This window comes from Lepidothrix coronata, unplaced genomic scaffold, assembly GCF_001604755.1.
Source record: "Lepidothrix coronata isolate B3197 unplaced genomic scaffold, Lepidothrix_coronata-1.0 Scaffold189, whole genome shotgun sequence".
Taxonomy (NCBI): domain Eukaryota; kingdom Metazoa; phylum Chordata; class Aves; order Passeriformes; family Pipridae; genus Lepidothrix; species Lepidothrix coronata.
Window position 1 is genome coordinate 270,865 of NW_016690369.1, and position 25,303 is coordinate 296,167.

Below are 25,303 nucleotides of genomic sequence, written 5' to 3' on the forward strand. Positions count from 1 at the left end.
TCTTAAAGCCAGCTGGAAGCCATCAGATCTGTTCTGGCTGGTGATCAGACCAGATTTCCAGAGGTGTTTAAGGAGGGCATTAAGTCACTGCCCTTCTAAAGAACCAAAGTGATGCCAATACATTTCTCTGAACCCACTGATGAAGAATAATTTGGATGTGTTGATTACTCTCCTTGATTTTTCTTAATGTGTGAGCAGCTTTTGTCCTGGAGATTTCAAAGGTCTCCGTGCTCCCTAATGAAGAGAGTCAAATCTGTTTCTGATTCTTTTCAGAAATACAGATTGAGCCATGCTGCTCGTTCTGTGGGTCTGACCCCCTTTGTCTGAAGCAAAGATGAGGGTTTGTGTTGTGTCTCCAGATTTGCTGGCTGTCTTGAAACTTTGGTGTCTAACAATCACTGTAAAATAGGTCAGGATGGATAAAGCAATTGTCTGTATGTTTTCTCTCCCTTCTGTACAGTCACACTGTTTGAGCTGACAGTTGTCAACGACTGGTACATCATCATGGTGAGTAAACCTCACCTACCCCGTGTGCACAGACAGCACAGACTCTGCCAGTTGAGCTGGATTTTCCACACCACCACTGCTTCCTTCCCATGGTGATTGGAATGGGCTCAGTATTGTCACTTGTTGCCACTCAACTTTTGGTCCTGATTGTTGGGTGGCATTTGACCTCTTGGGATGCTGCTGGGCACAGTCCTGTGAATCTTGACCAGCCTTCAGGCCAGTTTTCACAGTCTGGGCAGACGAAGTCGCTCTGTGCTCCCGTTTGTCACCCTGCTGTCCGAGCTGTGTTCTCATGGCACAGTGGCTCTCACAGCCACAAGCCTTGAATGATCTGTGTGTTTGTATACAGAAACCTCTCCTTTTTAGCTTGAGGGGCAGCTTATCTGCAAGGACCAGCTGGGGCACTGAGCATTGCACAAGCAGTCCCTGGGGCCAACTTCGAAGCCACGAAAGAGAGAGTGTGTTTATGCTGCTTTATGTCTGTTGTCCAGCAGTTAACAGCGACTCTCCCTTCTTTTGTGCACTGCTGATGTCTTCCCTCTCCTCTTCAGGAAGGGGTGACATCCCAAACTACTCACTGGAGCCGTCTTTACTTCATGATCTTCTATATTGTGACCATGGTGGTGATGACAATCATTGTGGCTTTTATTCTGGATGCTTTCGTCTTCCGCATGAACTACACTCGGAAGAACCAAGATTCAGAAGGTCAGAACCTAAAACATTGTGTCTTCTCTCCCTGGTGCCTTATACCTGTAGGAGAGAATGGGATTGGCCAGCAAACACCAGATATTATGTCTTAGCCTGGCTTCCTCAGCTAATTCTTTTGCTTTTGTGTGATATTTCTATCTGGTCTTTCTGCTCTGGCCCTCATCTCTCCCCCAGCCCTCCCCAAAATGTGTGGGTGGGTGGATGTATGTGGTTTTTTATATATATATATGTGTGTGTGCACACCTACAAACTTCAACAACTTGAGCCATTTCAACCAAATTACTTGAAAATTGGAAGTCTGTGTTCGTTTCATGAAAGAACTCTAGGAAACATTACAGCAATGATGTAGCAAAGCTCAACAGCAAACCTTACAGGAAGGGAAGATGACTTAATTTATTTTAAAACCAATTTCCCTTCCTCACTAATGTGCTCACTGGCAGCAGAACGTCTCCAAGTGGCTTTTCCAGCATCCAGGCTGATCCTGGTGGTTTGCCAGCGTTCTTTGCCATGGCATGGAGGACAACAGACACTGCCTATCCAATTCTTTCCACACTGGTGCTGGTTTTGGACATGCCTTTCTGTACCCTTTAGGAACTGGCAGTGACTGGTCTCTCTCCATCCCCTTGCCCCTGTGAACCATCATTTTTACTCCCTGTCTTCTGAGCTGGGGGTCTGAAACTGCAGGTACCTTCATAACCTGCTAGTTTAGGTGCCAAAACCACTCTCATCTCTTGTAGCCCTTCTGCAGATTCCTTCAGGGAATCTGCACCCAGACTTTTCTATTAATTTTCCATGTAGATTAATCTTAATAATTCTTAACACCTTTCTGCAGGAAGGAGCTACAGCTGCTGCACTTACACATTTAACAGCAGAGAATCTTCCCTGCAGAAATGTGATGAAGGCCCAGGACCCCAATTTTTTTAGGTGCCAGAAGGTCAAATTTGTGTGGTGCATGGTAGGAGCCAGGAGTTGGAAACACTTGTCGTTGTGATCCCTCTTGTACCCAGTTTGAAGGGAGCAGTGAAGGACATTGGTTAGCTCTGAACTCCCAAGCTCTTTTAGGCAGATGAAGGTCGAAAGGCAGCAACTCCTGTGTGATTATTTGCTTTCTTAATTTACAGGCAAGCAAAAAGCTACAAGATTTATTTTTTTTTTTAAGTTACTGAGGAGCCCGATGATTTAAAAAGTTGAGAAAATGGTTTGGGCCAGAAAGTTTGCTGGCCCTACACACTAGTTAACTTTTTCTCTGCCTTGCTGGGGGTCAAGGACATACATGTTCTAGTCACAAGAGCAGGTACAGGCTGTACCTGACCTCTGACTCAGTCCTGTGTGCTTTAGACTTTGCCTTCCAGGGTTATCAGATTGGCTGATGAAGCAATGCTCATCTTGGAGACCTTTTTTCCCCCCCTCTTTCTGTTTCTTGCCTGTCCAGAAGATAACGGCATTGTGCTGGAGAAGGAGATCTCCAAGGAGGAAGTGATTGGGGTAATCGAGCTGTACAAGAGGAGTTCAGCTGCCACTGAAACAGCTCAGCTGCAGAAGATCGTTTTGCAGATGGACAAATACGGGGTAGGAAGAAACACGGCAGGTTCTCAGCTTCAGGAGATGGGGGGCATGCCAGGGCCACAAGTGGCTTTTGCTGTCTCAAGAGAGAAAATCCATGTGCCTTTGAGAGCTGAGCCACTGGAGGGACTCTGCAGCACCACAAAGTTTTGCTGCTCTAGAAAAGTAGCAGCTGAGTCTCCCCTGCTCTCTGAACAGCCTTAGAAAGGGCTTGCCTCCAGTCCCTCCAGACTTCCCTTAGAGCTGTCCTGGCCCAGTGCTGACTGGAAAAAAAGTATATTTATTTTTACGTTGTCTTGTAATCCTCCTCTGTGCCATCATGCACTGAGGCTTGGACAGCCCTGGAGAATTATGCAGCAATATGATGGCATCGATTCCAGGTTCTTTTCTCCGTGGCACAGCTTACATTTTCATTCTAAAACAGGATGGACAGTTGGGAGAACGAGCTCTTGTCTCAGATCTGTTGTCTCATGCATCTGGGAAGAGCTTAAGTGGTTGTTGTAATAATAGCCATTATATTCCTGTATCACCATGACAAAGGGCAGGTGCTGCAGTCTCTCAGGTGACCTTTATTTGCTTTGATTGGATTGGTAGTTACAGGCTGGGCCCTTGTTCGCAGACAAAGCTCAGAATAGAGATGGAAATACTGATCAGAAGCAGTTTTAAAGACAATAAACCAAAGCAGGAGGTTGTCCTCAGCCTTGCAATGATGATGCCAGACCTGAGGTTTCTTTTGCTTCTCAGTCCTGCTCATATAATTTCATATGGTCAGAGCGTAATTCTGACTTCAGCTCTCTGTTTACACAATTTCAGAGGTCCAGCCCCACGCAGTAAATGTTCTTAAATGAGATCCTCACTGGAAGGTTGGGTTTGAGCCTTGTTCCAGGCACTGATGTTTGTGTCCATCTAACTCAATTAAGCACCACTGACAGACACATCCACCCGAGCTACCTCTCCCTCTGTAGTCTTTGGGGATCTGCTCAGTGTGCTTAGTCTCAGCTGCAGTGGGTGCCTGCATTTGTACCATTGATGTGCACCCTAAAATGCCTTTTTCCCTTGACAAGAGGAGCCCAGGATAGCCTGAGTTCATCAGTGGGATGATGAAGGATGCCTGAACTTCCAGGACTGATCCTGTGAGCTGCTCAGTGACTGATTAATGTCTCTTTTGTTTTTTCCTCCTCCTTCCCCCAACTCTTCAGCAAATGTCAACAGTGTTTCTGGGACGCAGATCAAGGACCAAGAGTGATTTGAGTATGAAGATGTATGAGGAGGAGATACAGGTATGTGGGCCTGAGCTGGAGATATTAACAGGTCTCTGTGGTGAACAAACCATTGCCTGGAATAACAAACCATCCTTCTAAACACAGGAGACTGCCTTCCTCCGGGAGCAGGCAGCTGTGAGAAGGGTGGGCATCCAGGAAATGTAGTTCAGATTGATCCATTCTTGCTCTCAGTGATTTTGTTAAACCACAGAGCACATCAGAGCCTCCTCAGTGGGTCCAGGTGCCCAGCTGGGCAGGTGTGTCGCTGTAACCATGCTCAGGGTGTGTGCAGGCACTCCAGCTTGGCTGAGCTCACCTGGGCTCCCTGGGTGTTTGCTGGGGCTGTGAGCACATGCCTGGTGCTGCCTGGGGCTTGGCTGCTGAGCACAGGGTTGCTAAACCCCTGGAATGTGTTTGAGCTTAGGCGTGTCTGTCTGACACAGAAACCAAAGGTTCTCCCAGGCAGCGCTGCCTGGTTTGCCTTCAGAGTAGCAGGCTGAGCAAGATGGGAAACACGTTAATCAGCTGATTGCCTGGATAGTTTAGCACCTTCCTGCTTGTGCCCTCCGTGGTCAGGAGCTTTCTGCCATGGATTTGGTCACTGCCCTGCCAAAGGTAGTTGAAGGTTGTGGGCTGATTAGTACTGAAAGGATTAATCTTGTAACCGTTTGAATCCATCCTTTGTCCCCGGGCAGCCAGCTTGGGATGAGTCTTCAGTCTCCCTAAGGAAAATAAACATTTTTTTAAACATTATTTACCATGGGGCTGAGTGATCTGCAGAGAAGCTTCCTGCCTGTTCTTCTTGGTCTGTGATTCAGGGATGAGACATGCTGCAACACAGGACTGGGAGCAGCTCTGCAAATCCCAGATATCACGGGAACATCGATACCAGAGCCCCTGGATGTTCAGGAGGGACATCCTTAGAGAGGGGTGTTTCCTTGCCCAGGTTTGCTTGGACTGTGGTTGGCAAGGTCTCAATGCATCCATCACAATTGGGCTGCAGTTAACAGGGTCATTCCAGGAGTATCCAGGGCTTTGGAAAGAGCCCTCTGTGCCTGAACAAATGTGCCCTCACATGGCAGTCACCCAAGGCCAGTGTGGGGCAGAGCCTGATCCCCGTGTGTTTGGTCTCCTGTTGCAGGAATGGTATGAGGAGCACTCCAGAAAAGAGGAGTCTCAAACACCACTGCAAGAGCCTGCATCTGCTTCCAACAGCTCTCTGAAGCCCCTGAGCCTCCGACAACGCTCCCAGACTGTCATTTAGGCCTAGCTAACGCGAGCCGCCTTCTATGCAATAACCTAGAGTATCCCTTCACAGTGTATTTTGGGATGATGTATATAGACCTGTCAGTGTACTGGTTTAGGGTTCAAATCTCTTCCCCAGCAGTGGGTTGCTGAAAAAAACCAGAGGCCCGGGGGGCTCTGTGTAAGGCTGCTGCACACAGGTTGAGCAGGGTGAACATTTTGGACAGAACAGAGCCCTTGTCCCTCTGAGCCACTTACCAGGCTCCAGCCTGCTGCCTGTTCCTGCTGCCTGTCTTACCACTAACAGACCATGGGGAAAGGGATGGTAATCTATTAACAGCAGGGAATTTGCTGAAGTCACCTGCTTAGTATTAAAACCGTGGCCCTTTTTGAAGATCCCTCTTGCTTAAAGGGTACCATTAACCTAGGAATAAAAGATCAGGGAGTGAGTTTTTCTTCTCCACCTTCCTTATGCAAAGAAAAGGGAGGTGGTGTGAAATCTCAGCACTTTTGGAAGAGCAGACTGCCTTCCCCCTCCTTTTTGGCACATGTAGATGCACTCCCTGTAGTATCTCCAGCTCTGATTATTGAATTTACCTGTCCCTGAGCAGTTCTGAGGCACAACTGAGGGCCAGCACCTCATCATGTTGTGACCATAGGTGGGATGGGGGACTGGGGACACAAACTCTGTCTCTGCTGTAGCCATCCAGTATCTGTATTGCTGCTGGTCAGTCCTGCCCGTGGCCCTGCCTGAGGTTGGGGTCTGCAAACCCCAAAACTCCTGTCTGTGCTCAGGGGTGGGTTTCTGCAGCACGACGTGGCTGTTGGCCTCTGCCACTTGGCCACCTGCTCTGCAAAGGGCAGACCTCTGGCTGGTCCTTAGCTCAGATAAATGACTGGAAGGAAGAAAGCAAGGCTTTTCAGCTCCAAGTCTGGCTTATTTCTGCCTGGCTCTGGGCTAAGGAGAGCTTCAAACAGTCCTGCTGGTTAGTGCTTAGCCAGGTCCTTGCTCTGTGCAGGTGAGAGTCCCAGCACCAGCAGTGTTGCTCCTCCCTTGCTCTCACCCCTGCAGAAATGTTCCTCAGGCCGGCAAACATCGACTCAGTGGGATCTTGGGAAGATCCACTGAAGAGCTTTACCGTTCCTCTGAATTTTGGACACAGGAGGAACGTGGAAGACAATGATTCTTCTCGCCCATCAGCTTTTCTGCAGCTGGCAGGGAGGCTGCCAGATGTGGCAGCTGAGGGCTGGGAAGGAAGGGGGAAAAAGGGATCCCTTCCCAGCTCTGCCACGTTTGTTGTGTGATCGTGGCAGGTTGTGTCATTGCTCATGTTTCATTTGAACCTGTCTCTCCAAGTCCCTCTTTTCCCTGTCTTTTCCCTGTCAGCACAGAAAGTGCTGAGGGACAGAAGTACCCAGCAGAGGTTCCCCTCACCTCTTGCTGTTTGGTCTTTCCTCAGGTTTGGACTAAGAGCAGAGCTCGCTGGGGAAGCTTTCTCCTTCCGCTGGGTACCTCAGGCAGTGGGAGATCTGTGTCCCCATTCCCCTTGTCCCACATCCCTGTCTTTTCCTCACCAAGTGGCAGAAGGGCAGTGGGAGAGGGCTGATCCTACCCAGGCAGCTCAGGAGCATTTCCTGGGTGGATGAGACAGAGGTAGGCAAGACAGAGCTGCTTCTGGAAATCTCTCACAGCCCGGTGGGAGCTACGGGATGGAAGGAGTGGGTGAGCAGCTTTCCATGCAGCACACACCAGTGGCTGCTCCCAACCCTTGCCAAATTCCCTGGGTGCCTCTTGGCAACTCTTTGTTTCCTTTCTGTATACTTGCAGGTATGAAACAACTTCTGAACCGTGAAGGACCTTAAAGGGCTGTTTTCCAAACCATAAATTCGACCACAAATTAACGAGCGGTGCAGTTGTTGCTCTTGCAGTTGCTCTGCGTGGAGTCGCAGCCCAGGAGGTTTATCCAGATTAGTCCTGGGGCTGGAGGAGATGGTGTTTATTGTGCTTTAAGTTATGGGCGGGATGAATGAGCATTGTGAAGGTTAGGGGGTGAAAAATGTGGCTGTGTTTAATCTCCACATTCCCCTGGCACATTCTCCTGGCAGGGCTGTCAGTGACTTTTTTTTGGGGGGGGGGGGATGTTTTCTGGGTGTGAAAGGAGCTGTGGCTCTAAGCTGTACTGAGGGGGGCACTGACCTGCTTATCATGCAATAACAGGGCTCTGTGGAGGGCTTGGGGTCAGGGCACAGGTGCTGCCTCTGTGGTTTCATGCCAAGGTGTTGATCCACCCCCACGTACCCACTGGGTTAAATATTTTTGTAAACCAAGGAGGGTGGCAGGAGTTTGCTTCTTCCATATGACTTTGGAAGGAAACAAAGTTTGAGTACGGGGCATCCCCTTCTATTTATCCTCCTCTTTCCCTTCCACCCACCCCAACACACAGACTAATGATGGAGACAATCATTTTGTAGGGAGCACGGGAGGAAGCACTGCAGGATTTTGTATGCTGGTGTTTTGTTTATAAAAACGATTTTATGGGTATGTCTGTCAAATGTTCTCTAGATTTTTTTCAGGCGCACTAATAAAAAGCACCCTTGGCTTTGTAAAGGCAGAGGCTTCCTCTCTTCCTTCCCTGTGTTATTCCAGAAGTGGGGTTTGGCCAAGCTGAAGCATTTCCAGTGTTTGAAGAGGAGCACTGCGCGCTCTGCCCTCCCTCTCCAGTGTCAAGTGCTTGCATTGGGAATATTTTGCGTGTGTGCCCTGACGAACTGCTCTGAATTCCTGTTCCAAGACATTGCAAAGCCCGGCTTCCCTTCTGCCCTCCCCCTGCCAGTTTTTTCCCTAAACATCAGGATAATGCTTTCAGTTAAGTTTTTTAACTCTACAGGGTTAAGGCCAGAAGGGGTGTTTGACCCTGTGCCTCTGTTGCGGAACGTTGGCCCCGCGGTTTCGATTGCTGTAGCCTTGCTGGGTGGAAGGAAGTGGGGGTTGTCTCCCGGATAATTCCGGAGCAGGTTCAGGGCAGAGCCAATAGCTGCAGGGACAGGGAGCGTTATTTTTTTGTGAAAGCCCTGGTTAGAAAAAGGAGAAATGCTCCAGGGCCAGGAGGCTGCTGGCACCCCCAGAAGGGAGCAGGGACTGGGTCCAGCGGTGGTGCTGCTTGCACAACACCCCCCCTCTCCCGTGGGGCGGTGAGGTGGGTGTCCCTCTGGAACAGCACTTTGCTTTCCAGCCTGTGCTCCGTGGACACTCCTAACTGGGAGCAGAACCACGAGCCCGCTCACTGTGCTCCTCCCCTGGGACCGCGGGCAGCCCCTCCCGTGTCCCTGTCCCCAGGGACTGAGCGGTGCCTCTCACCGCCCGTGCTGACCCCTGGCACGACCGTGACACATCGACCGTGACACATCGTTTCCCAACGTGAGGGGACATGTGACTGCTCTTGGGACAGCGGCTGCTGGTGAACCCGGAGGAAACCACTTTCCCAGACCCTGGGGAAAACCGCCCTGGGTGGCCTGGGGTGTCACGCCCAGCTCAGCCCCCGCTGTTCCCTCTGCCCTGCAAAGGCTCCACGCTGAGTAAGGGCTGTGTCACGCCAGCATAGGGCAAGACAAATTGCCCTCGCAGCAAACAGAAGCCAAGGCTGGGTTTGTGAGGTTTTTTTATTGCAATTTTTTTACAGTGTCTAAACCTAGTCCTGCCAGAGGCTAACACTGTGTCGAAACTTCCAGGTCCTTTCCTACAGCTCTACCCGCCCCAGGAGGAGGATGAGAAAAGTAGGATCTGAAACTCGGCTTGAAAAACATCACTAAAAAAAGCAGGGGAAACCAGCCTCCCTTGGTTTGGTGTTTGTTTTTCCTCCAGCTTTGCTTGCACTAAACCCAGCGCTGCCCTGGAGCGCTGACTCACCTTAACCCTGTCTGGCTCTGCCCCAGCTGCTATTCCAGCCCCACAGTGCCAACACAGAGTGTCCTTTAGAAGGACAAACATCTGCTTGGACTTTTAGAGTTACCCTGTGTTACACAACGGCCCCAGCCCTGTCCTGGACCAGCTGGATGGAGGTGAGGAGGGGAAGGTGAAGTGGTTGAGGAGGTAAAGCCTCTCTTCTTGTGCCCCTGAACCAGAGCTGCCCCATCCTCTGCCCCTGCCACGGGGACCGGAGGCAGCCGAGGTCTCGACCTCCCTCCTGCCCAGGGCTGCCATGAGTTAAACAGATTAAACAGAGCGAGCAGAGGATGTGGCCAGTGACTAACAACTCCCCTCTCTAACCACAGCCATCCTCTCTTCTGAAGTGAAGGCTGAGGGCTGGGCTGGCACCTCCAGCAGCTCAGCTGGGGTCAGGGTGCCCTTGTCCCCCTGGCAGGGACAGGGGAGGGGCAGAATGAGATCCAGGGCTGGATGTGATCCCCTGGGGTCAGTCAGAGGTGGAGAGATGGATCACCCTGAACTCGGTCAGCAGGGCCACGCAGAGGAACACCAGGTAGTAGGTGATGAGGCAGACGCCGTAGGCCTTGCCCAGCTGGAAGCACTGAGCTGGCACCGACACGAAGGAGAAGACCAGGCTCAGCCCCAGGGCCCCTGCCAGGACCCAGACCAGGAGGCTGTCGGGCTCCAGCTGCCAGAGAGATGGGGAGTGATGTGGGGTGACACCGGGGTCCTGCTGCCAGCCTGACCCGTGTCACCGTGTCGCTGCAGCCTTACCTTCACCAGCGGCTGGCTGCTGCTCATCTGCAGCAGGCAGCCCAGTCCCACTCCAACCAGGATGTCTGGGGCACGTTCAGGATGGAGACACAGCACAGGAGACCTCGGGGCAGCGACAGAACCAGCCACATCCCTCCCGCCCTGGGGAGGGGCACAGCACCAGCCTTCCTCCTCCTCCATTCTGCACCCCATGGTTGTTGCCTGGCCCCAAAGCATTCCCCTGCTTGTGGTAAATACAACCAGGAGCAGTTGAGGAGGAGAGGCTTCAGCCTGGTCTGGGGACCCACCAGAGGGAGGTACAGGCTCTGTCTTCCCCTCTTTCCCTTTGGCAAATCCCAAATTTGCCAGACTCCAGCCCAAACTCCCACCCTTCTGGGGCTGGGAGAGCCATGGGGACAGTGTGGTGCTGATAGCTCCACCCCTGCAGCTCACAAATACCACACCAGTCCCCCCACACCATGAGGACATCGAGGAGGTTGCCAACATCACTGGGGCTCTGGGCTGGATCCTGCCCAGCTCCTCTCCAGGGGTCCCACAGGACCAGGGCCTCTCCTGGGCTGTAGGCAGGGAAACTGAGGCAGCCCCTGCCCCTGGCACCCAAAGGATACTGAAGATGATGCCCCCGAAGCAGGCGGAGAAGGCCATGCGGGGATAGCCCTGCCGTGCCATGGTGAGGTCGGAGAAGGCGTCTGCAGAGGGAGAAGGGGAGACCTTGGGGGATGGCAGGGGGACCCCAGGGTGTGCCTGGGGGGTACTGGGGCACAGCAGAGCCCTCACCGCCGATGCTGTTGCCCCAGGCCAGCAGTGTCAAGCCCAGCACAGTGTTGCTCAGCTGGAAGGTGATGCCCAGGGTCCGCAGGATGTTCACCAGCTCTGTGGCTGCGGCGTTGATCCACATGGCACTGGCCAAAAACCCAAGGAAGGCAAATACCTGCCAGGAAGAGGTGCAGGCTGGGCCCTGGGTACATCCCACAGGGCCCTGCCCACCTTCAGCCAGTCATATCCTTCCTGGGGACACTGGGGAATGGGAAAGAGGTCCTGGCTCCTGCTCTGCCCCCAGGACCCTCAGCCCAGACCAGAGGAGGCTGGGTTGGTCCCCAGTGGGTGTTCAGGGCTGGAGGACACCTTACACAGTGATATTTGGGCGGCTCCTCGTTGCTTGTGGTGATGAAGATGATGACGGCCAGGACAGAGCCAACCAGTGTGACCAGTCCCCAGACTGGGAAGACGCCCTGGATCTGGTACAGCCCATCTGCACGTAGTGGGGAGAGGGGACATCAGAGCAGCTGGGGCAGGATCTGACCAAACTCAATGTAGGAGGTAAAGCCTTGTCCTCTAAAGCCACCTCTATCCTAAGCCCTCAGAGGGCTGCTCCCCTCAGTGCCTTAGTTTCTCCAGGCAGGCCAGGCCTGCTCCATTTTTACTCCAGGTCCTGGATACTGGGGGGCCACCCCAGCCCTGTGAGGGTACATCCAGCTGCAAACCAGCTGCAAACCAGCTGCAAACCAGGCCCCCAGCTTGGCTCTTCACTGCCCATCCTCCCTCCCCAGAACAGGGAGCCAGCTCCGAGGGGCTCCTATAGTCCCCAGGGCTTTGGTGGCCATCTCAGTCCTGTCCCCTCCTGGGAGCTGGGAATGCCCTGGACTCTTACAGGTGCCCGACTTCAGGGTGAGGATGCAGAGCAGGGGGCTGGTGAGGATGTGCAGGCAGTTGAGGGGTCTCTTCCAGTTCAGGTCATCCTTGTCAGGGTCCACAACGGGAACAGTGAGCAGCAGCACCAGCTCCACGGGCACCTGGGGAGAGGGACCCCCAAGCTGAGACACTCTGTGAGGTGCCCTGTGACCATCCCTGTGACCATCCCCAACCCACCACACATCCCACCATCCCCACTCCAAAGCCTGGGGGGGTGACACAGCCCCAAGGGCCGGCAGGGTTGGGGATGCCCCATGGGGGGGCTTCTCCTGGCTCATGTCCCCCCTACTCACCCTGAAGGCCTTGAAGAGCCGCCAGTACCAGGGCTTCCTCCTCCACTTGCGGTAGTCCAAGGGGCTGAGGGCCGTGGTGAGGATGCGCAGGGAGGTCTCCTGGGAGGGGAGCAGGGGCCGGTACTCCTCACCTGAGAGGGGCCACAGTGGCTGAGCAGGGTGAGGGGGGGTTCCCTGGGCTCCCCCAGCCCTTCCAGCGTGGGGCTGCAGTGCCCTGTGTGCCTCCAGGGGGATTCACCTGCCCCAGGGCAGCAGCACCCGGCCATGCCCACCCCATGGACTCAGTCACACATGCAGCAGCCTGGGGGTCTCTGGGACCCCCGAGGACAGAGCCAGCCCCAAGCCCAGCAGGAAGAACATACCATAGTCACTGCTGTTTGTGCCTGAGGGCTCCGGCTCTTCGGAATCCGGCGGCATCTCTGCGGGGAGGAGGAGTGGAGGTGGACAGTGGAAGGAAACCCCGACACACCCGGGGTCCCACCACAGCCAGGTGGCCCTTACCTGGCTCCCAGGGCCCGGGGGGGGCTGTCCCGTCCCCCCGCTGCCGCCGGTGGATCCAGGTGCAGAGCACCACGGTGACGACGTAGAACACGTACAGCCCCAGGTAACCTGGGAGGGGGGAGTGATGGGGGGGGTTATGGCACCCCCAGGCTGCTCCCACCACTCCCCAGCCCCAGCACCCCCCCAGCGCTCACCCAGAGCCTCTCCCAGCCTGATCCTGCCGAAGTAGAGGACCATGAAGGTGAGGAAGACGGCCAACATGTAGAAGATGACATCCCTGAGGAAGGGCCTGGAGGCGGCCGTGAAGGGCTTGACCAGGGCGATGCCCCCGGCCACCACCGTGGTCACGAACACACCGGCACCTGCCAACGCCACGGGACCCTCTCAGCGGGTGGGAACATCCCACGGCTCCACAATATTCCCCCCAGACACAGGTCCCAAGCCAGCAGCTCCCAGGGAGGAGCTGGCAGTGGGGGTCCCCTTACCAAAGATGGCCCCGATGGCCAGCCCCGCTGTCCGGGGGTCAGAGAAGGCCACCACGGCACTGAAGACATCCGGTGCCCCGTTTCCAAAGGCCAGGAAGGTGACGCCATGGAGAGGGCACGTCAAGGAAAAGGCCTGGGGGTCTCTTCTCCTGTGAGGACACAGGGGGGCTGTGCATTCCCACCCAGCGCCAGCACACGACCGCTTGTCCCAGTGCCACCTCCAGGCTCACGCTCCGAATTGATTTCCCCTGGCACGGTGCCAAGGGGACACAAAGTGTCACTGTCACCTCCTCTGCCCTGTCCCCACATCCCCCCCTCCGTGGATGAGGTCCCATGTGCTTTGCCAAGGATACTGCCACGTTGTGGGACAGCTTCAGGTTGGTGGAGATGGCTGACAAGTTGGGGCAGAAGCTGGAAAGGCAGAGAAGGAGGCGGAGAGGGTTGATGGGGCTGCTCGGAGACCATGGGGCTCCTGCTCACCCCGGGGACCGTCCCCTTCTCTGCGGGGCCACTCACAACTTCTCTGCTGTCACACCGAGGATGATGAACAGGTACAGCAGCCAGAGAGCCTGCGGGGTCAGGGGTGGCACAGAGAGGGGTCAGTGGGGTCCCCACCCCACGCCCCCACAGCGGAGCATCCCCCAGCACTGCCCTGCTCCCGTCCTTACATAGAGGGTGACAGCGAGGGGCAGCAGCCGGGGGGGGAAGACGCAGAAGACCCCATTGAGGTAGTCGAGGAAGCCCCCGTCCATCCGGCAGTCGGGGTTGGATCGGATGAAGCGGCACCACTCGGAGCTGTTCTGTTTCCGAACCTCCCAGCACTGCGGGGCAGAGCGGGGACTGCTCAGCCGGGTTCCCCGAGCCCCTCCCCACCCCGAGCACCCCCTGCCCCCCCACCGAGGGCTGCCATCGGGCACCCTGAGGTGCACTGCCCACCCCGAGCACCCTCCTCTCCCCACATCGGGCACCCTGCCCCTCTGTGGGGCTGCTTTCGGCAGGTCACCGTCACCCCTGCCTCAGTTACCCCGCCTGTGCTACATGTGCGTGGGTGAAGGGCTGTGCCAGGGCTGTGCCAGGGCCAGCAGGGATGGAAGCCCTTGCCCACACCCTTGTCCCTGTCCCCATACAGCCCCCACCCAACCCCGGCCATGGGAAGGCGCCGGCCTGGCAGGCGGCGAGGTTTTAGGAGGAGAAAACCAGCAACGGAGGAAATCCTGGTGAGATCCCAACTGCGATGGCGGGGACAGGGCAATCGGGGACGGGACGGGACGGGATCCCACTACCCCGGCAGCACCCAAATCCCTCCCGCTTCCCCCCAAACCCCACCGCAGCCCCCAGACTCACATCCAGGCCCCGTCCGTGGCTCAGAGCATCCCCCCCGGGAGAGACCGTGCGCCCCACGTCCAGCAGCAGCGGGGTCCCGGCTGGCTGTGCCCCGGCCAGGCTGAGCACCCCGGCCAGCCCCGCGGCCCCCTGCCCCATGGCCCCCTGCCCCATGGCGGGGGGCAGCACCGGGGGGCACCTAGCGCCGGCAGCAGCCCCCGGGGGGAGCGATCGGGGACTGCTCCCGCACCCCCATCCCGCGCTCCACGTGCGGGGCGAGGAGGGGTTAAAAATTAACAATAAAACCCAGAAATTATTATTTAAAATAAAAAGAATAAAAAGGACAGAAGGCAGAGCCCCCCGCGGGCAGGCTGAGCCCTCGCCACCCCGCCACGTCCCCGCCGGGGGGGGGGGGCTCAGCCCCGGGGCCGCCCCGAGCTCAGAGAGATGGGGGTGGGCACCCACACCCCAGGCAGGACCAGGGGACCTGAGGGCACCCCCCAAAGCGGGGGGGGGGGGGGGGACGGGGAGACCCCGATGCGGGGGGGGACGGGGACCCCGAGGGGTGGGGGATACCGGGCAGGGATGCGGGGGGATGGATGCGGGGGTACCCGGGGACCCCACCCGCGGCGCGGACCCACCGTGTCGGCGCGGCCCCGCTGCCGTGCGCGGGCAGCTGATCCCCTCCGCGCCCCCCCCGCCTTAAAGGGGCCGCCACCCTTCGCCCTTAAAGCGACAGCGGCACTTTCCCACGCTGGTGGCGGGGTGGCAGCGGAGGGGGGACACGCGCGACTCTCTGCCCCATCCCGTCCCTCTCAAGCCAGGACACCCACCCTGGGTGCTGCGCCCACCTACAGCCCCCTTTGGGGTGACCTTCTGAGAGCGGGGGAACTCATCGCAGGCACGGCCGGGGCTAGTGAACCGGGGCTGTGCCGGTGGCTAGAGACAGAGGGGCCGGGGGTGCTGCTGGTGCCCCTCTCCGCCCCGGTGTCCCCCGCTCCGGGACACCCCAGCCTCGACCCTGCCCTGTGCAAGCCCCCGAGCCGTGTTTCTGGGGGGAGGATGTGCAGCTTAGCCCCCATGGCTGGAGCCCCGACATCCTGATGGGATTCAAGGATCCATGTCCCACCCTGGCCAGTCTCCTCAAAGTCGCATTCTGCCCTTCTTCCCGGGCAGAGGGGGAAGGAAGGAAAATAAAAAACATAGGCAATGCCCAGCTGGGAGCATCTCCCAGGGGTTTCCAGGGGTTCCCCGCTACCCAAAGACCAGTGGCACCCACTGGTGGAAGCCTTGGCCCCACCAGGAGCTGGCCCGGGGCATGGCCCCCAGACCCCGCTGGGACAGGGATGCTTTCTCAGTCGGTTTGTCTGGTTTTAGGCCAAATTTGGGTGCTTGCTGCGTGTCCCTGTGCTCCTCTCTTGGCTTCTGCAGCCACGAGTGGCCGGGTCCGGGTGCCTGGGGTGGTCTCACACAGCGCTGAGCACAGGAGCTGTGGGCAGTACTGGGAAATTAACCGCAGCAACTGGGAGCTGGTGGGACGCGCTGGGCCACCATGTGCCCACACGAGCGGTGCCTTTGAGGTGCCGCCCTGCCCAGAACAGCCCCGGGCGTGTGGCATCTTTTCCACCTCCATTGGGGGACTCTCCGGGGGGACTGTGTGCAGCCCACCGTGACTTCACCACGAGAGGCCGAAGCCTCTACCCCCGCCCCCCGGGACACCTGCGCCGCAGGGAGACTTTGCCCGCCGGAAAAGGAGGAGGAGGAGGAGGATGAGGAGGAGCGGGAGGCAGTAAAAAGGCGCCGCCCGCGATTGCACAACGAGGGGCTGCGGCGGGGCTGGGGCCCACAGGGGGAGCAGCACCTCGTGTGTTCCCCTGCCCGAACCCCCGTGGGGCCCAGTCCCCCCGCACCAGCCCCAGGTTTCGCGAGCCGCCCTTGGCGGGCTGCACCGGCTGGGGCTGGACCCCACAGGGCCATGCGTGGTCCTCAGTGGTGGGACATGGCTGGGGCTGGGGGGGCGACCTGCACACATCTCCCGTGGCGTTGGGGGGCGTTGAAATGGGGGCGTGAATATGAGCGTGGGGTCATGGGGGACGCAGGATAGGAGGGACGCAGGTTGTCGGGGGCCTGCGAGGGTCCCCAAGCCCGCAGGGCCGGCTGGCGGGACCGAGGTCACGCCACAAGACACGCCCCAAAATCCGCCCCTACTCGACGTTCATCCCACGGAGGGCTCGCTGGGGGCGTGGTCATCCCAACGCCCCGCCCCCAACAGGGCCCGCCCCATTCATGTCATGCGGGACCGCCGAAGGGGGCGTGACCAAGCTTAAGCCCCGCCCCAACAGCACACCGCCCCATTCATACCACGGGGGCGTGGCCTCGCTCTGGCCCCGCCCCGTTGGCCCCGCCCCGCGGTGTCCCCGCCATGGCGGCCCCGCGGGCGCTGCTGGCGGCGGCGGTTCTGCTTTCCCCGCTCCTCTCCCCGCTCCTCTCCGCCGGAGCGGCCGGGGCAGCCCCCGCCCCAGCGCCCCGCAATGTCTCCGTGCTGCTGGAGCCCGGCTCCGGGCGGCTGCGCGTCCTGCCCGGCCGCCTCCCCGCCGCCGTGGCCTGGGCCAGCCTCGATGACCGCATCCCCCACGTCGGGTAGGGACGGCACGGGCTGACCCGGCTGGGGACGGGCATGGAGCCGAGCGGGGATGGGTGGCGGGGCTGACCCGGGTGGGACGGGACGGGGGTGGCATGGAGCCGAGCGGGGATGGGTGGCGGGGCTGACCCGGGTGGGACGGGACGGGGGTGGCATGGAGCCGAGCGGGGATGGGTGGCGGGGCTGCCCCGGGGGAGCCTCGTCCCACCCATCACCCACCCTTGACCGCCCTCCGTGACCGTGTCCCCCCCAGCTGGGCCTTCCTCGAGGTGACCACCAACGCCTCGTACAATGACAGCCTGCAGGCCTACGCTGCCGGGCTCGCCGAGGCCGCTGTCACCGAGCAGGTAAGGGGTGACCCCTCCAAACATGGGGCCCTGGAGGACATGTCCCCTTCCCTTCCCTCTTTCCCCGGCTGTCCCCCGCCGGTGACGCCACGCTGTGCCCCCCAGCTGATGTACATGCACTGGATGAACACCATGGTGGGCTACTGCGGCCCCTTCAAGTACGAGAGCGAGTACTGCCAGAAGCTCCGGGACTACCTGGAGGCCAACCTGGGCTGGATGGAGGAGCAGATGGGGAAGGGGCAGGACCCCGAGTACTGGCACCAGGTGAGGATGGGGTACCCCCACCCCAGGAGAACTCCACTGCATCCTCCTGGGATAGCTGGGGCTTCAATTCAGAGGTGGGGACAGGGCAGTGAGATGTCCTGGCTGGGCTCCAGGCAGGATGACAGGGATGTGGCCACGTGGATCCTCCTCCCTGGGGCGAGAAGAAGCGACTCGTGACTTTCTCAGTGCTGGAGCTTCACGTGCTGCCTTTGGGGTGCCCAGGGGGTGACTTGGCCACCCTTGGGCACGGGTGCTGAGTCATGACCTTGCTGACAGTGACACTTCCCCCTGTGCCTCTTCCTGCCTCTGCAACAGCACTGGGACCCACTGGATCTGCTGCGTCCCCTGGGGGAATGGGGGAGCCCCTCCCCCAAAATCTCTCACCCCTCTTCCTCAGGGAAGCCGGGTGCCAGCTCTGTCCCCTGTCCCCAGGTGCGCCTGGCCCTGCTGCAGCTGAAGGGGCTGGAGGACAGCTACAACAGGCGCCTGGACTTCCCCCGGGGCAGGTTCACCCTGGCACCCTTTGGCTTCCTGTAAGCTCCTTCTTGGAGGTGGTGGAGAGTGGGAGGTGGTTGTCTCAAGGTGTGGCTGGGGCATCCTGTGGGGACAATTCCTGCATGTCCAGGGACAGTCAGTTCTGCTCCCAGTTCACCTCATCCATGTTCTGTGGGTGCTTGTCCTCTGCTGCTGGGGCAGGATGGAGCCAAGGCAGTTTCTCCTCCCCACACCATGATCTGGGGAGTGGGTCCCCCCACAGCTCCTGCCTCAGTTTCCCCACTGCTGTGCTCACCCTTCCCTCCCTGATCTGACTGCCAAGGTGCTCCCAGCACAAGTGCCTGCATTAGTGTGGGATGAATAAATGGCTCCAGCCTGGATGGACAGACAGACAGACAGAGAGCTCTGAGCCAGCTCAGCTCGTGTGCTGGGATGTCCCCCACCTGGTACCTCATATATCTTGCTTCCCCTCAGGCTGCTGCAGTTGGGGGGTGACCTGGAGGACCTGGAGTCTGCCCTGAACCGCTCCTCCCTGCAGCGTGTGCTGGGCTCAGGCTCCTGCTCTGCCCTAGTGAAGCTGCTGCCGGGCAATCGGGATCTCCTGGTGGCCCACGACACCTGGAACTCCTACCAGTCCATGCTGCGCCTCATCAAGAAGTACACGCTGCCCTTCCGCGCCTCAGCCGGCGGTGCGTGGGCTGGGCTGGGGGGGCTGCGCCTCACACCCCCCTTCTGATGCCCCCCTACCTCTGCATCCCCCCTCCAGGCAAGTCTCAGATCCCCGGGAGCATCCAGGTGTTTTCCTCCTACCCCGGCACCATCTTCTCGGCGGATGATTTCTACATCCTCAGCAGTGGGTTGGTGAGTGGCTGTGGCGCTCGGGGACCCCTCCCCGGCCCCGCTGCCCTGCCCCTCACTGCCCTCCCCGCAGGTAGCGCTGGAAACCACCATCGGGAACAACAACCCGGCGCGGTGGAAGTACCTGGACCCGCGGGGCAGCGTCCTGGAGTGGCTGAGGAACATTGTGGCCAACCGGCTGGCCCGCAGCGGGCCCGAGTGGGCCACTGTCTTCCGGCGGTTCAACAGCGGCACGTGAGTGGGGTGGGATGGGGCACGGGAATTTATCCCCAGGGCGAGGTGGGACTGGATGGAGAGTCCCTGGGAGGAGGCTGGCAGCCAGAGGGATGCAATTCCTGTTCTCTGTGCCAGTTACAACAACCAGTGGATGGTGGTGGACTACAACGCCTTCACGCCAGGCGGAGCGAGCCCATCACCGGGCGTGCTGACTGTGCTGGAGCAGATCCCGTGAGTGACCCCGTTCCTCCCTGAGCAGCAGCTCCTGCGCTGAGCTGAGCCACAGTGGAAGCATCTCCTCTCCCATCCCTGTGGGTTTGGGAAAGCCCTGGGGGTCATGTCTGCCCCAGCCCATTGGGTGGGCAGTGGGAAATGGAGATGTGGCTAAAGGCTCTGGGGATGCCTGTGTAGAGGTGATGGGTGCCCAGCACCCCTGGCTGGGGTGGAACACGGTAAGGACCTCCAGCATGTGTCCAGCCCATCCTAAGGCATCTCTCCTTATCCCCACTGGATCTTTTCTCTCTGCTCTGACCGATGCTCTTCCTCCCAGCGCAGGGGCCTGGTAGTGGAGGCTGATCTGACGGAGCTGCTGTACCAGCAGGGCTACTGGGCCAGCTACAACGTACCGTGAGTGCCATTCACCCCATCCCACCCACAGCTGCCCCATAAAGGGGGGCAGCAGTGCTGGGCCTTGCCACCCACCCCTCTGTTGAGTGCTGACTCTCTGGGTCATCCCCCCCCAGGTACTTTGAGGAGATCTTCAATGCCAGTGGGAACCTGGAGCTGGTGAGGAAGTATGGAGACTGGTTCACCTACGACAAGAACCCGCGGGCCCAGATCTTCCGCCGGAACCAGACGCTGGTCCATGACCTGGACTCCATGATCCGCCTCATGAGGTCTGTGCTGGGGACCCCCCAAACCCGGCTGTTCCACACCCCCCAGGGGTTTGCGACCCTTGGGATGTGATATTTTTCCATCGTTGTAAATTTATGTCTTCCCCGTGACTCACTCCTGGCCCCTCTCCTGGCAGGTCCAACAACTACCTGCAGGACCCTCTGTCACGGTGCAGGGGCTGTGACCCCCCCCAGAACGCCGAGAACGCCATTTCTGCCCGCTCTGACCTCAACCCCCCCAACGGCACCTACCCCTTCCCTGCCCTGCGCCAGCGCTGCCACGGCGGCACCGACATGAAGGTGGGGCATTCAGGCAGCCCCATTAGGGGGGATCTCCTCTTGCAGGGGGCACCACCCCCCGAGAGCTCCCCCAGGCTGTGCTGCCCATTCCCCTGTGCTGATTCACACCTTGTTTTGTCTCCCCTGCTCCAGGTCACCTCCTCGGGCATGGTCCCCTCCTTTGGGCTGGTGGCTGCCAGTGGCCCCACGTGGGATGATGTGCCCCCCTTCCGCTGGAGCACGTCCCCCTGCAGCTCCCTGCTCCACATGGGCCACCCGGACCTCTGGACGTTCCCCCCGGTCAAGGTCCACTGGGACTGAACAGGCACCCGTGGGCTGATCCTGTCCGTCCATCAGTGGGTGTCTGTCCTGTGGAGGGATCCCTTTAGGGGTCAGCTGGGTGGGGGGGCACCGCAGCTCTGTGATACCCTGCCCTCCCCTGGCTCTCTCTGCCTCTCAGGTCCCGGCTGTGCTGCGCAGGGGGCTGAGCCCCCCATTCTCTCTCCCCGCCACGGGGCTCTCCAGGCCTGGGACCTGTCCCTGGGTGCTGACACCTGACTTGGGGAGGCTCTTCCCAGAAAAAAGCAGGTCCTGGGATCCTGGGGCTCGCCCCCGGGGCAGAGAGGAGGGCAGTGAGCTGGCGTGGCTGTGACAAATAAAGCGCTCTGTGCTGGTGGCGGTGCTTTGCTCTCTGCCGGACTCTCGGGTGGCTGCTCTGAGGGTTGGGCTCACACAGTGGTCTTGCTCCCCCCACATTAACAGGGTGATCCTGTTTCTCTGCAAGTGGGAGGGTGTGTGCCCAGCCAGGCCGGGCTCTTTTGGGGTGCAGGCTGTGGAGGGTTCTCTGCTGCTGCCTCAGGCTGGGGACCGGTGTGGGGCAGAGCTGCTGAAATGGGGAAGCGCCAGTGCTCTCCCTGCAGGAGTGGGAGACCATCCTCATCCCTTTTTTCTTCCCCTCTCAGGCACCTGTGTGCCCCCATCCCCAAAAGCCCCGGTGCAAAATCCTCTTGGGCAGCAGGTCCCTTGATCTGCCTCGTTAGGAATAACGAGGTCATTAGTGGGGGATTAATGTGCTGGCTCGGCAGGGCTTTGAAGGTGCCGGGTTCCCAGCGGGACTGGGGGCCCCTGGGGCTCCGTGGGGTCTGCAGGGGGGTGGGATGCAGCAGGTCTGGGCTGTTGGGGTGCTGTTTGGCATCCCAAACTCTGGGATGGGTGCACTGGACAAGGCAGGGTGTCCATAGCCCACTGTGTGGGGAGGGGTTGCAGGTAAGGTGGGAGTGGCAGAGCCTGTGTCCCCTGGTGTCCCCGTGGTGTGTGGGCTCCTGTGGCAGGGGGAGCTGCTCGAGGGATCCCTGTGCCTCAGTTTTGGCAGATAGGAGATCTCCATCACCAGGTGAAGGAGCAGCAAGGAGGGACAAGCACATTGGTGCCAAACACAGGGCATGCTGGAATTGTAACAGTGGCTGGGTTGCTGCTTCCCCTCCATTTTTGTGTTTTGGTTTTTTTTTTTTGAAGTGGAAAACCAAAAAGTTGTTAAATATCACCTCAGCTGCCATGGTGCTGTCACCCAAGGACTCTGGCCAAGGGAAGTGATGTGGTGACAGCCTGGCATTGCCTTCCTTGGGGCAGGGATAGAGTCAAAAGGCGGCAAAGGGGGGAGGAGGAAGTAGGTGTAGTGTGGAAAGGGACCCTGAAGCACCTCAGGTCTGAGCTAACACGTGGTGGTCTCACCAAGGGGGTCCCCAGCCTCTTCCCTGTGAGCTCTTGGGAGCTCCTTGCACCCCTTCCCCAGCTCCTGCCACCAAGGGCCCAGCCTTCTCTCATCCCATCAGGAGCAGGGCTGCCCTGCAGCTCCCACTGCGTGTTAGCAAGAGTGCTCCCAGGGGCATTTGCAGCACAGTTTGGGTCAGGGTGTCACTGAAAATCGGGACTAAAACACTCTTTGTAGTATTAGAAAGCTTTATTTGCACTTTATTTTTGGTGCCAGGTGTGCGAGGGACATCTCTTCCTGTCACACACACCACGACTTTGAATTAGTGGTTTATTTACACTATAGAGATAGTCAACCTGTTTCTTATATAAAGGCTGGAGTATTTCAATTATTTCCCAGAGATTATTAGCTTATTAATTATTTCCTTATATGGAGTTGTTCACCTTCAGTCACCTAACTGAGAGTCCTGGTCCTGTTTGATATGGAGATGTTCATCTCCAGTCACAGCACTAAGACCTCTGGTTCCAGCCTGATATGGGTTTGATAAGCAAGCCCTTGCATTCAGATACCCAGTGCATTAACTGTATCAACTTTTAGCCTCTCACTGGGTAACAAGGGGACTAAAATCAGATATTCTGTGTCTGTTTTATTGCTGTCTGCCTGCAGTGAGTCTGAACTGAAGAGGGTGGGGATATTCCCGGTGCATCCCATTTGGCTGTGATGTGCCTGTGCCAGCTGCTGTGCAGTGTCTCCCTGTTGGGATTCCCGTGCAACCTCTGCTTTCAGACTGTTCCAGCTTGACCCTCTCCAAGGGGTGATCAGGGGGCACCTTTGTAGGGGGGTCCCCCTGACCCGGACCCCTCCTGACCCTCTGCTGGGTGTCTGGCATGGTGGTCTCATCTTGGGGGGCTCATACAGGTGGAGGGACTGAGCCTCCCTGGTATGTGCAGCTTAGACAGGATTCTGGGGCTGCTGTGGGGTGTGGGGCTTGGCAGGGTGGGCACAGGGGTGTGATGGCTCATGTGGAGGCAATAAGTGGTATCTTATGTGGGGGTTTGGGGTGTGCAGGCTGCCCTGGGTCAAATGGGCAAAGTCCTAAAATCTGCTGGGACATGTTCCTGGTTGGACCTGAGAACAGCCAGTGCAAACCCTTAAGGACCCCCAAAATCATTTGGGAGCTGTTTCTCCCCTTCCCCATCTCCTGGGTGCCCACGTCCCATCTCCCGAGCATTCAGAGGGATCTGGCTGGCAGGACCACACGTGTCTGTCCTGGCCAGGACACCCGGCAGCGTGCCCAGCCATGGCCAGGCGCCTTCGGCATCGGTCCAGCGTCGCGGCTGTAAAACTCCCACAGTGCTGAGCAAACAGAAGGGCCGGGGCAATGTCTGACCGCCGCCCCTTGCGCGGCTGAGCACAGGGACCGGCACGGCCCCTCCGACGTCACCTCTCCCTCTTCTGTCCCCCAGACTCGGCGGCGGGTGAGCAGCTGGGGACACGCAGCGAGGCCCCAGGGGACACCAGGTAACCCCCACCCTGCGGTGACCCTGGCTGGGTTATGGGACAGGACGTGCAGGGGGCACCTGCGGACACCGGGAAATGAGGTCCGGGAGGATGGAGGAGGGGATGGCACAGCCTGACCCGGGGCTCTGACAGGGAGACCCCATAGGTGCTCCTACATCCTGGAGCTGGCAGGAAACACTGAGGACAGCCCTTTCCCTCCTGAGGGGCTCCCGTGCCCCGCACCGAGCCTGGGGTGGGCATTGAGGCTGTGGGGTGGACTGATGGGGAGGATCTGGTGACTCCACCACCTCTCCCTGGCAGAGCGTCCATCACCAGGGCCATGGCAGCCCAGCCTGGTGGGGGCCAGAAGCCCTTCCACGTCGTCTCGCCCATCCTGGAGAGCCTGCCCCTCTCCAAGGCAGCGGGCACCAAGGTCTTCATGAAGCTGGAGAACGTCCAGCCCACGGGCTCCTTCAAGATCCGGGGCATCGGGCACCTCTGCCAGGAGGTGAGTGTGGGCATGGCGTGGGCAGGGAACTGTTCCTGCCCCCATGAGGGACCTGGCAGGTGGACACAGCCAATCCCTTCCTTCTTTTTCTCCCACCTTTCAGGCTGCCAAGAAGGGCTGCCGCCAATTCGTCTGCTCCTCAGGTAACTCCATCCCCAGCTCATTCCCTGAGGAATCTGGGGACGTATAGGGGGCCAAGCCCTGCCTGAGGCACTGCTTCCCACAGGGGGGAACGCTGGTCTGGCAGCAGCATATGCAGCCAAGAAGCTGGGGCTGCCCATCACCGTGGTGATCCCCAGCACCAGCGGCCCCATCCCCAAGCGCAAGCTGGAGGAGCTGGGGGCGACCGTGGAGGTCTATGGCAAGGTAAAAACTGGGGCCTGGGGGGGACCAGAGGGGGCTGAGCCTGACCTCAGCCTGCTCAGTGATGCTGGGGATGTGCTTGACATCCCATTCCCAAAATGTCCCTCTCCTGCATCTCCTGCACCCTGGCACGGCAGCAGGGTCACCCTTGGGACCCCCACCCGTGGTGACAAGGGACACATCCCTTGTGGTGTGAGGGCTTGTAGTGGGTTGACCCTGTCTGGATGCCAGGTAGCCACTAAAGCTGCTCTCTCACTCCTCTCTCTAACTGGACAGAGGAGAGAAAAATAAAACAATGAAGGGTTCAGGACTTGAGATAAGGGCTGGGAAAGGTCACTCACTGATCACCATCACAGGCAAAACAGGCTCAAAGTGGGGATATTAATTACATTTGCTACTAACAGGATCAGAGCAAAAGAGTGAGCAGTAAAATAATCTTAAAAACACCTTCCCCCCACCCCTCCTTCCTTCCAAGTTCTACCTCCTCCCCACCAGCAGTGCAGGGAGACAGGGGATGGGGGTTACAGTCAGTTGTTATTTCTGCTGCTGTCAGGGAGAGGAGTTGGAGTCCTTCCCCTGCTCCCATGGGGTCCCTCCCACGGGAGACAGTCCTTGATGGACCTCTCTGGCACGAGTCCACCCCTCGGGCAGCAGCTCTTCCCAAACTGCTGTCCCGTGGGTCACTCCTCCATGGGGTGCAGTCCTTCACCAATGAGCTGTACCAACGTGGGTCCCCCACAGGGGCCACAAATCCTACCTGGGAAAAACATCCTCCAGCGTGGGCTTCCCTCTCCAGGGGCCGCAGGTCTCTGGCAGGACCTTCCTCCACCCTGGGCCTCCCACGGGTCACAGCCTCCTTCCTGCATCCACCTGCTCCAGCAGGGGCTCCTCCATAGGCTGCAGGGGGGTCTCTGCATCCCAATGCTCCTCCATGGGCTGCAGGGGGGTCT

General features: G+C 58.6%; 4 protein-coding genes across 10 annotated transcripts in view; 3 read left to right on the top strand and 1 right to left on the bottom strand.

Moving 5' to 3' along the window:
• Positions 1 to 7,897, top strand: part of TPCN1 (two pore segment channel 1) — a 45,768-nt gene extending 37,871 nt beyond the window's left edge. For 3 of the 5 annotated variants that reach the window (XM_017831346.1, XM_017831347.1, XM_017831349.1), the window contains 5 exons: positions 461 to 507; positions 1,059 to 1,212; positions 2,648 to 2,784; positions 3,978 to 4,058; positions 5,182 to 5,304. In XM_017831346.1, the coding sequence (XP_017686835.1) occupies positions 461 to 507; positions 1,059 to 1,212; positions 2,648 to 2,784; positions 3,978 to 4,058; positions 5,182 to 5,304 (542 nt within the window). Of the gene's footprint in view, positions 1 to 460; positions 508 to 1,058; positions 1,213 to 2,647; positions 2,785 to 3,977; positions 4,059 to 5,181 lie in introns of all 5 variants that reach the window. The other 2 variants (XM_017831348.1, XM_017831350.1) reach the window with 1 other exon arrangement.
• Positions 7,898 to 8,927: 1,030 nt separating this feature from the next.
• On the bottom strand, positions 8,928 to 14,723 carry SLC8B1 (solute carrier family 8 member B1). Its single transcript, XM_017831355.1, has 15 exons — positions 14,300 to 14,723; positions 13,624 to 13,776; positions 13,472 to 13,524; positions 13,309 to 13,366; positions 12,956 to 13,061; positions 12,665 to 12,832; positions 12,471 to 12,578; positions 12,332 to 12,388; positions 11,970 to 12,100; positions 11,636 to 11,777; positions 11,115 to 11,236; positions 10,762 to 10,915; positions 10,593 to 10,673; positions 9,985 to 10,049; positions 8,928 to 9,898 (listed from the first exon to the last, which is right to left on the bottom strand). Exons 1-15 carry the CDS (start codon positions 14,450 to 14,452, stop codon positions 9,698 to 9,700), a joined length of 1,752 nt encoding a protein of 583 aa, XP_017686844.1. The 5' UTR covers positions 14,453 to 14,723; the 3' UTR covers positions 8,928 to 9,697.
• Positions 14,724 to 16,692: 1,969 nt separating this feature from the next.
• On the top strand, positions 16,693 to 20,963 carry PLBD2 (phospholipase B domain containing 2). Its single transcript, XM_017831356.1, has 12 exons — positions 16,693 to 16,918; positions 17,173 to 17,266; positions 17,372 to 17,530; positions 17,963 to 18,063; positions 18,500 to 18,714; positions 18,792 to 18,886; positions 18,957 to 19,117; positions 19,235 to 19,330; positions 19,655 to 19,726; positions 19,843 to 19,995; positions 20,130 to 20,292; positions 20,425 to 20,963. Exons 1-12 carry the CDS (start codon positions 16,701 to 16,703, stop codon positions 20,590 to 20,592), a joined length of 1,695 nt encoding a protein of 564 aa, XP_017686845.1. The 5' UTR covers positions 16,693 to 16,700; the 3' UTR covers positions 20,593 to 20,963.
• Positions 20,964 to 21,655: 692 nt separating this feature from the next.
• SDSL (serine dehydratase like) overlaps positions 21,656 to 25,303 on the top strand; it is a 6,511-nt gene continuing 2,863 nt past the window's right edge. The window contains exons 1-4 of one of the 3 annotated variants that reach the window (XM_017831314.1): positions 21,656 to 21,664; positions 23,819 to 23,990; positions 24,094 to 24,133; positions 24,217 to 24,356. In XM_017831314.1, coding sequence (XP_017686803.1) covers positions 23,823 to 23,990; positions 24,094 to 24,133; positions 24,217 to 24,356 — 348 coding nt within the window. In that variant the 5' untranslated portion in view covers positions 21,656 to 21,664; positions 23,819 to 23,822. Of the gene's footprint in view, positions 21,665 to 23,231; positions 23,504 to 23,803; positions 23,991 to 24,093; positions 24,134 to 24,216; positions 24,357 to 25,303 lie in introns of those variants that run through there. The other 2 variants (XM_017831313.1, XM_017831312.1) reach the window with 2 other exon arrangements.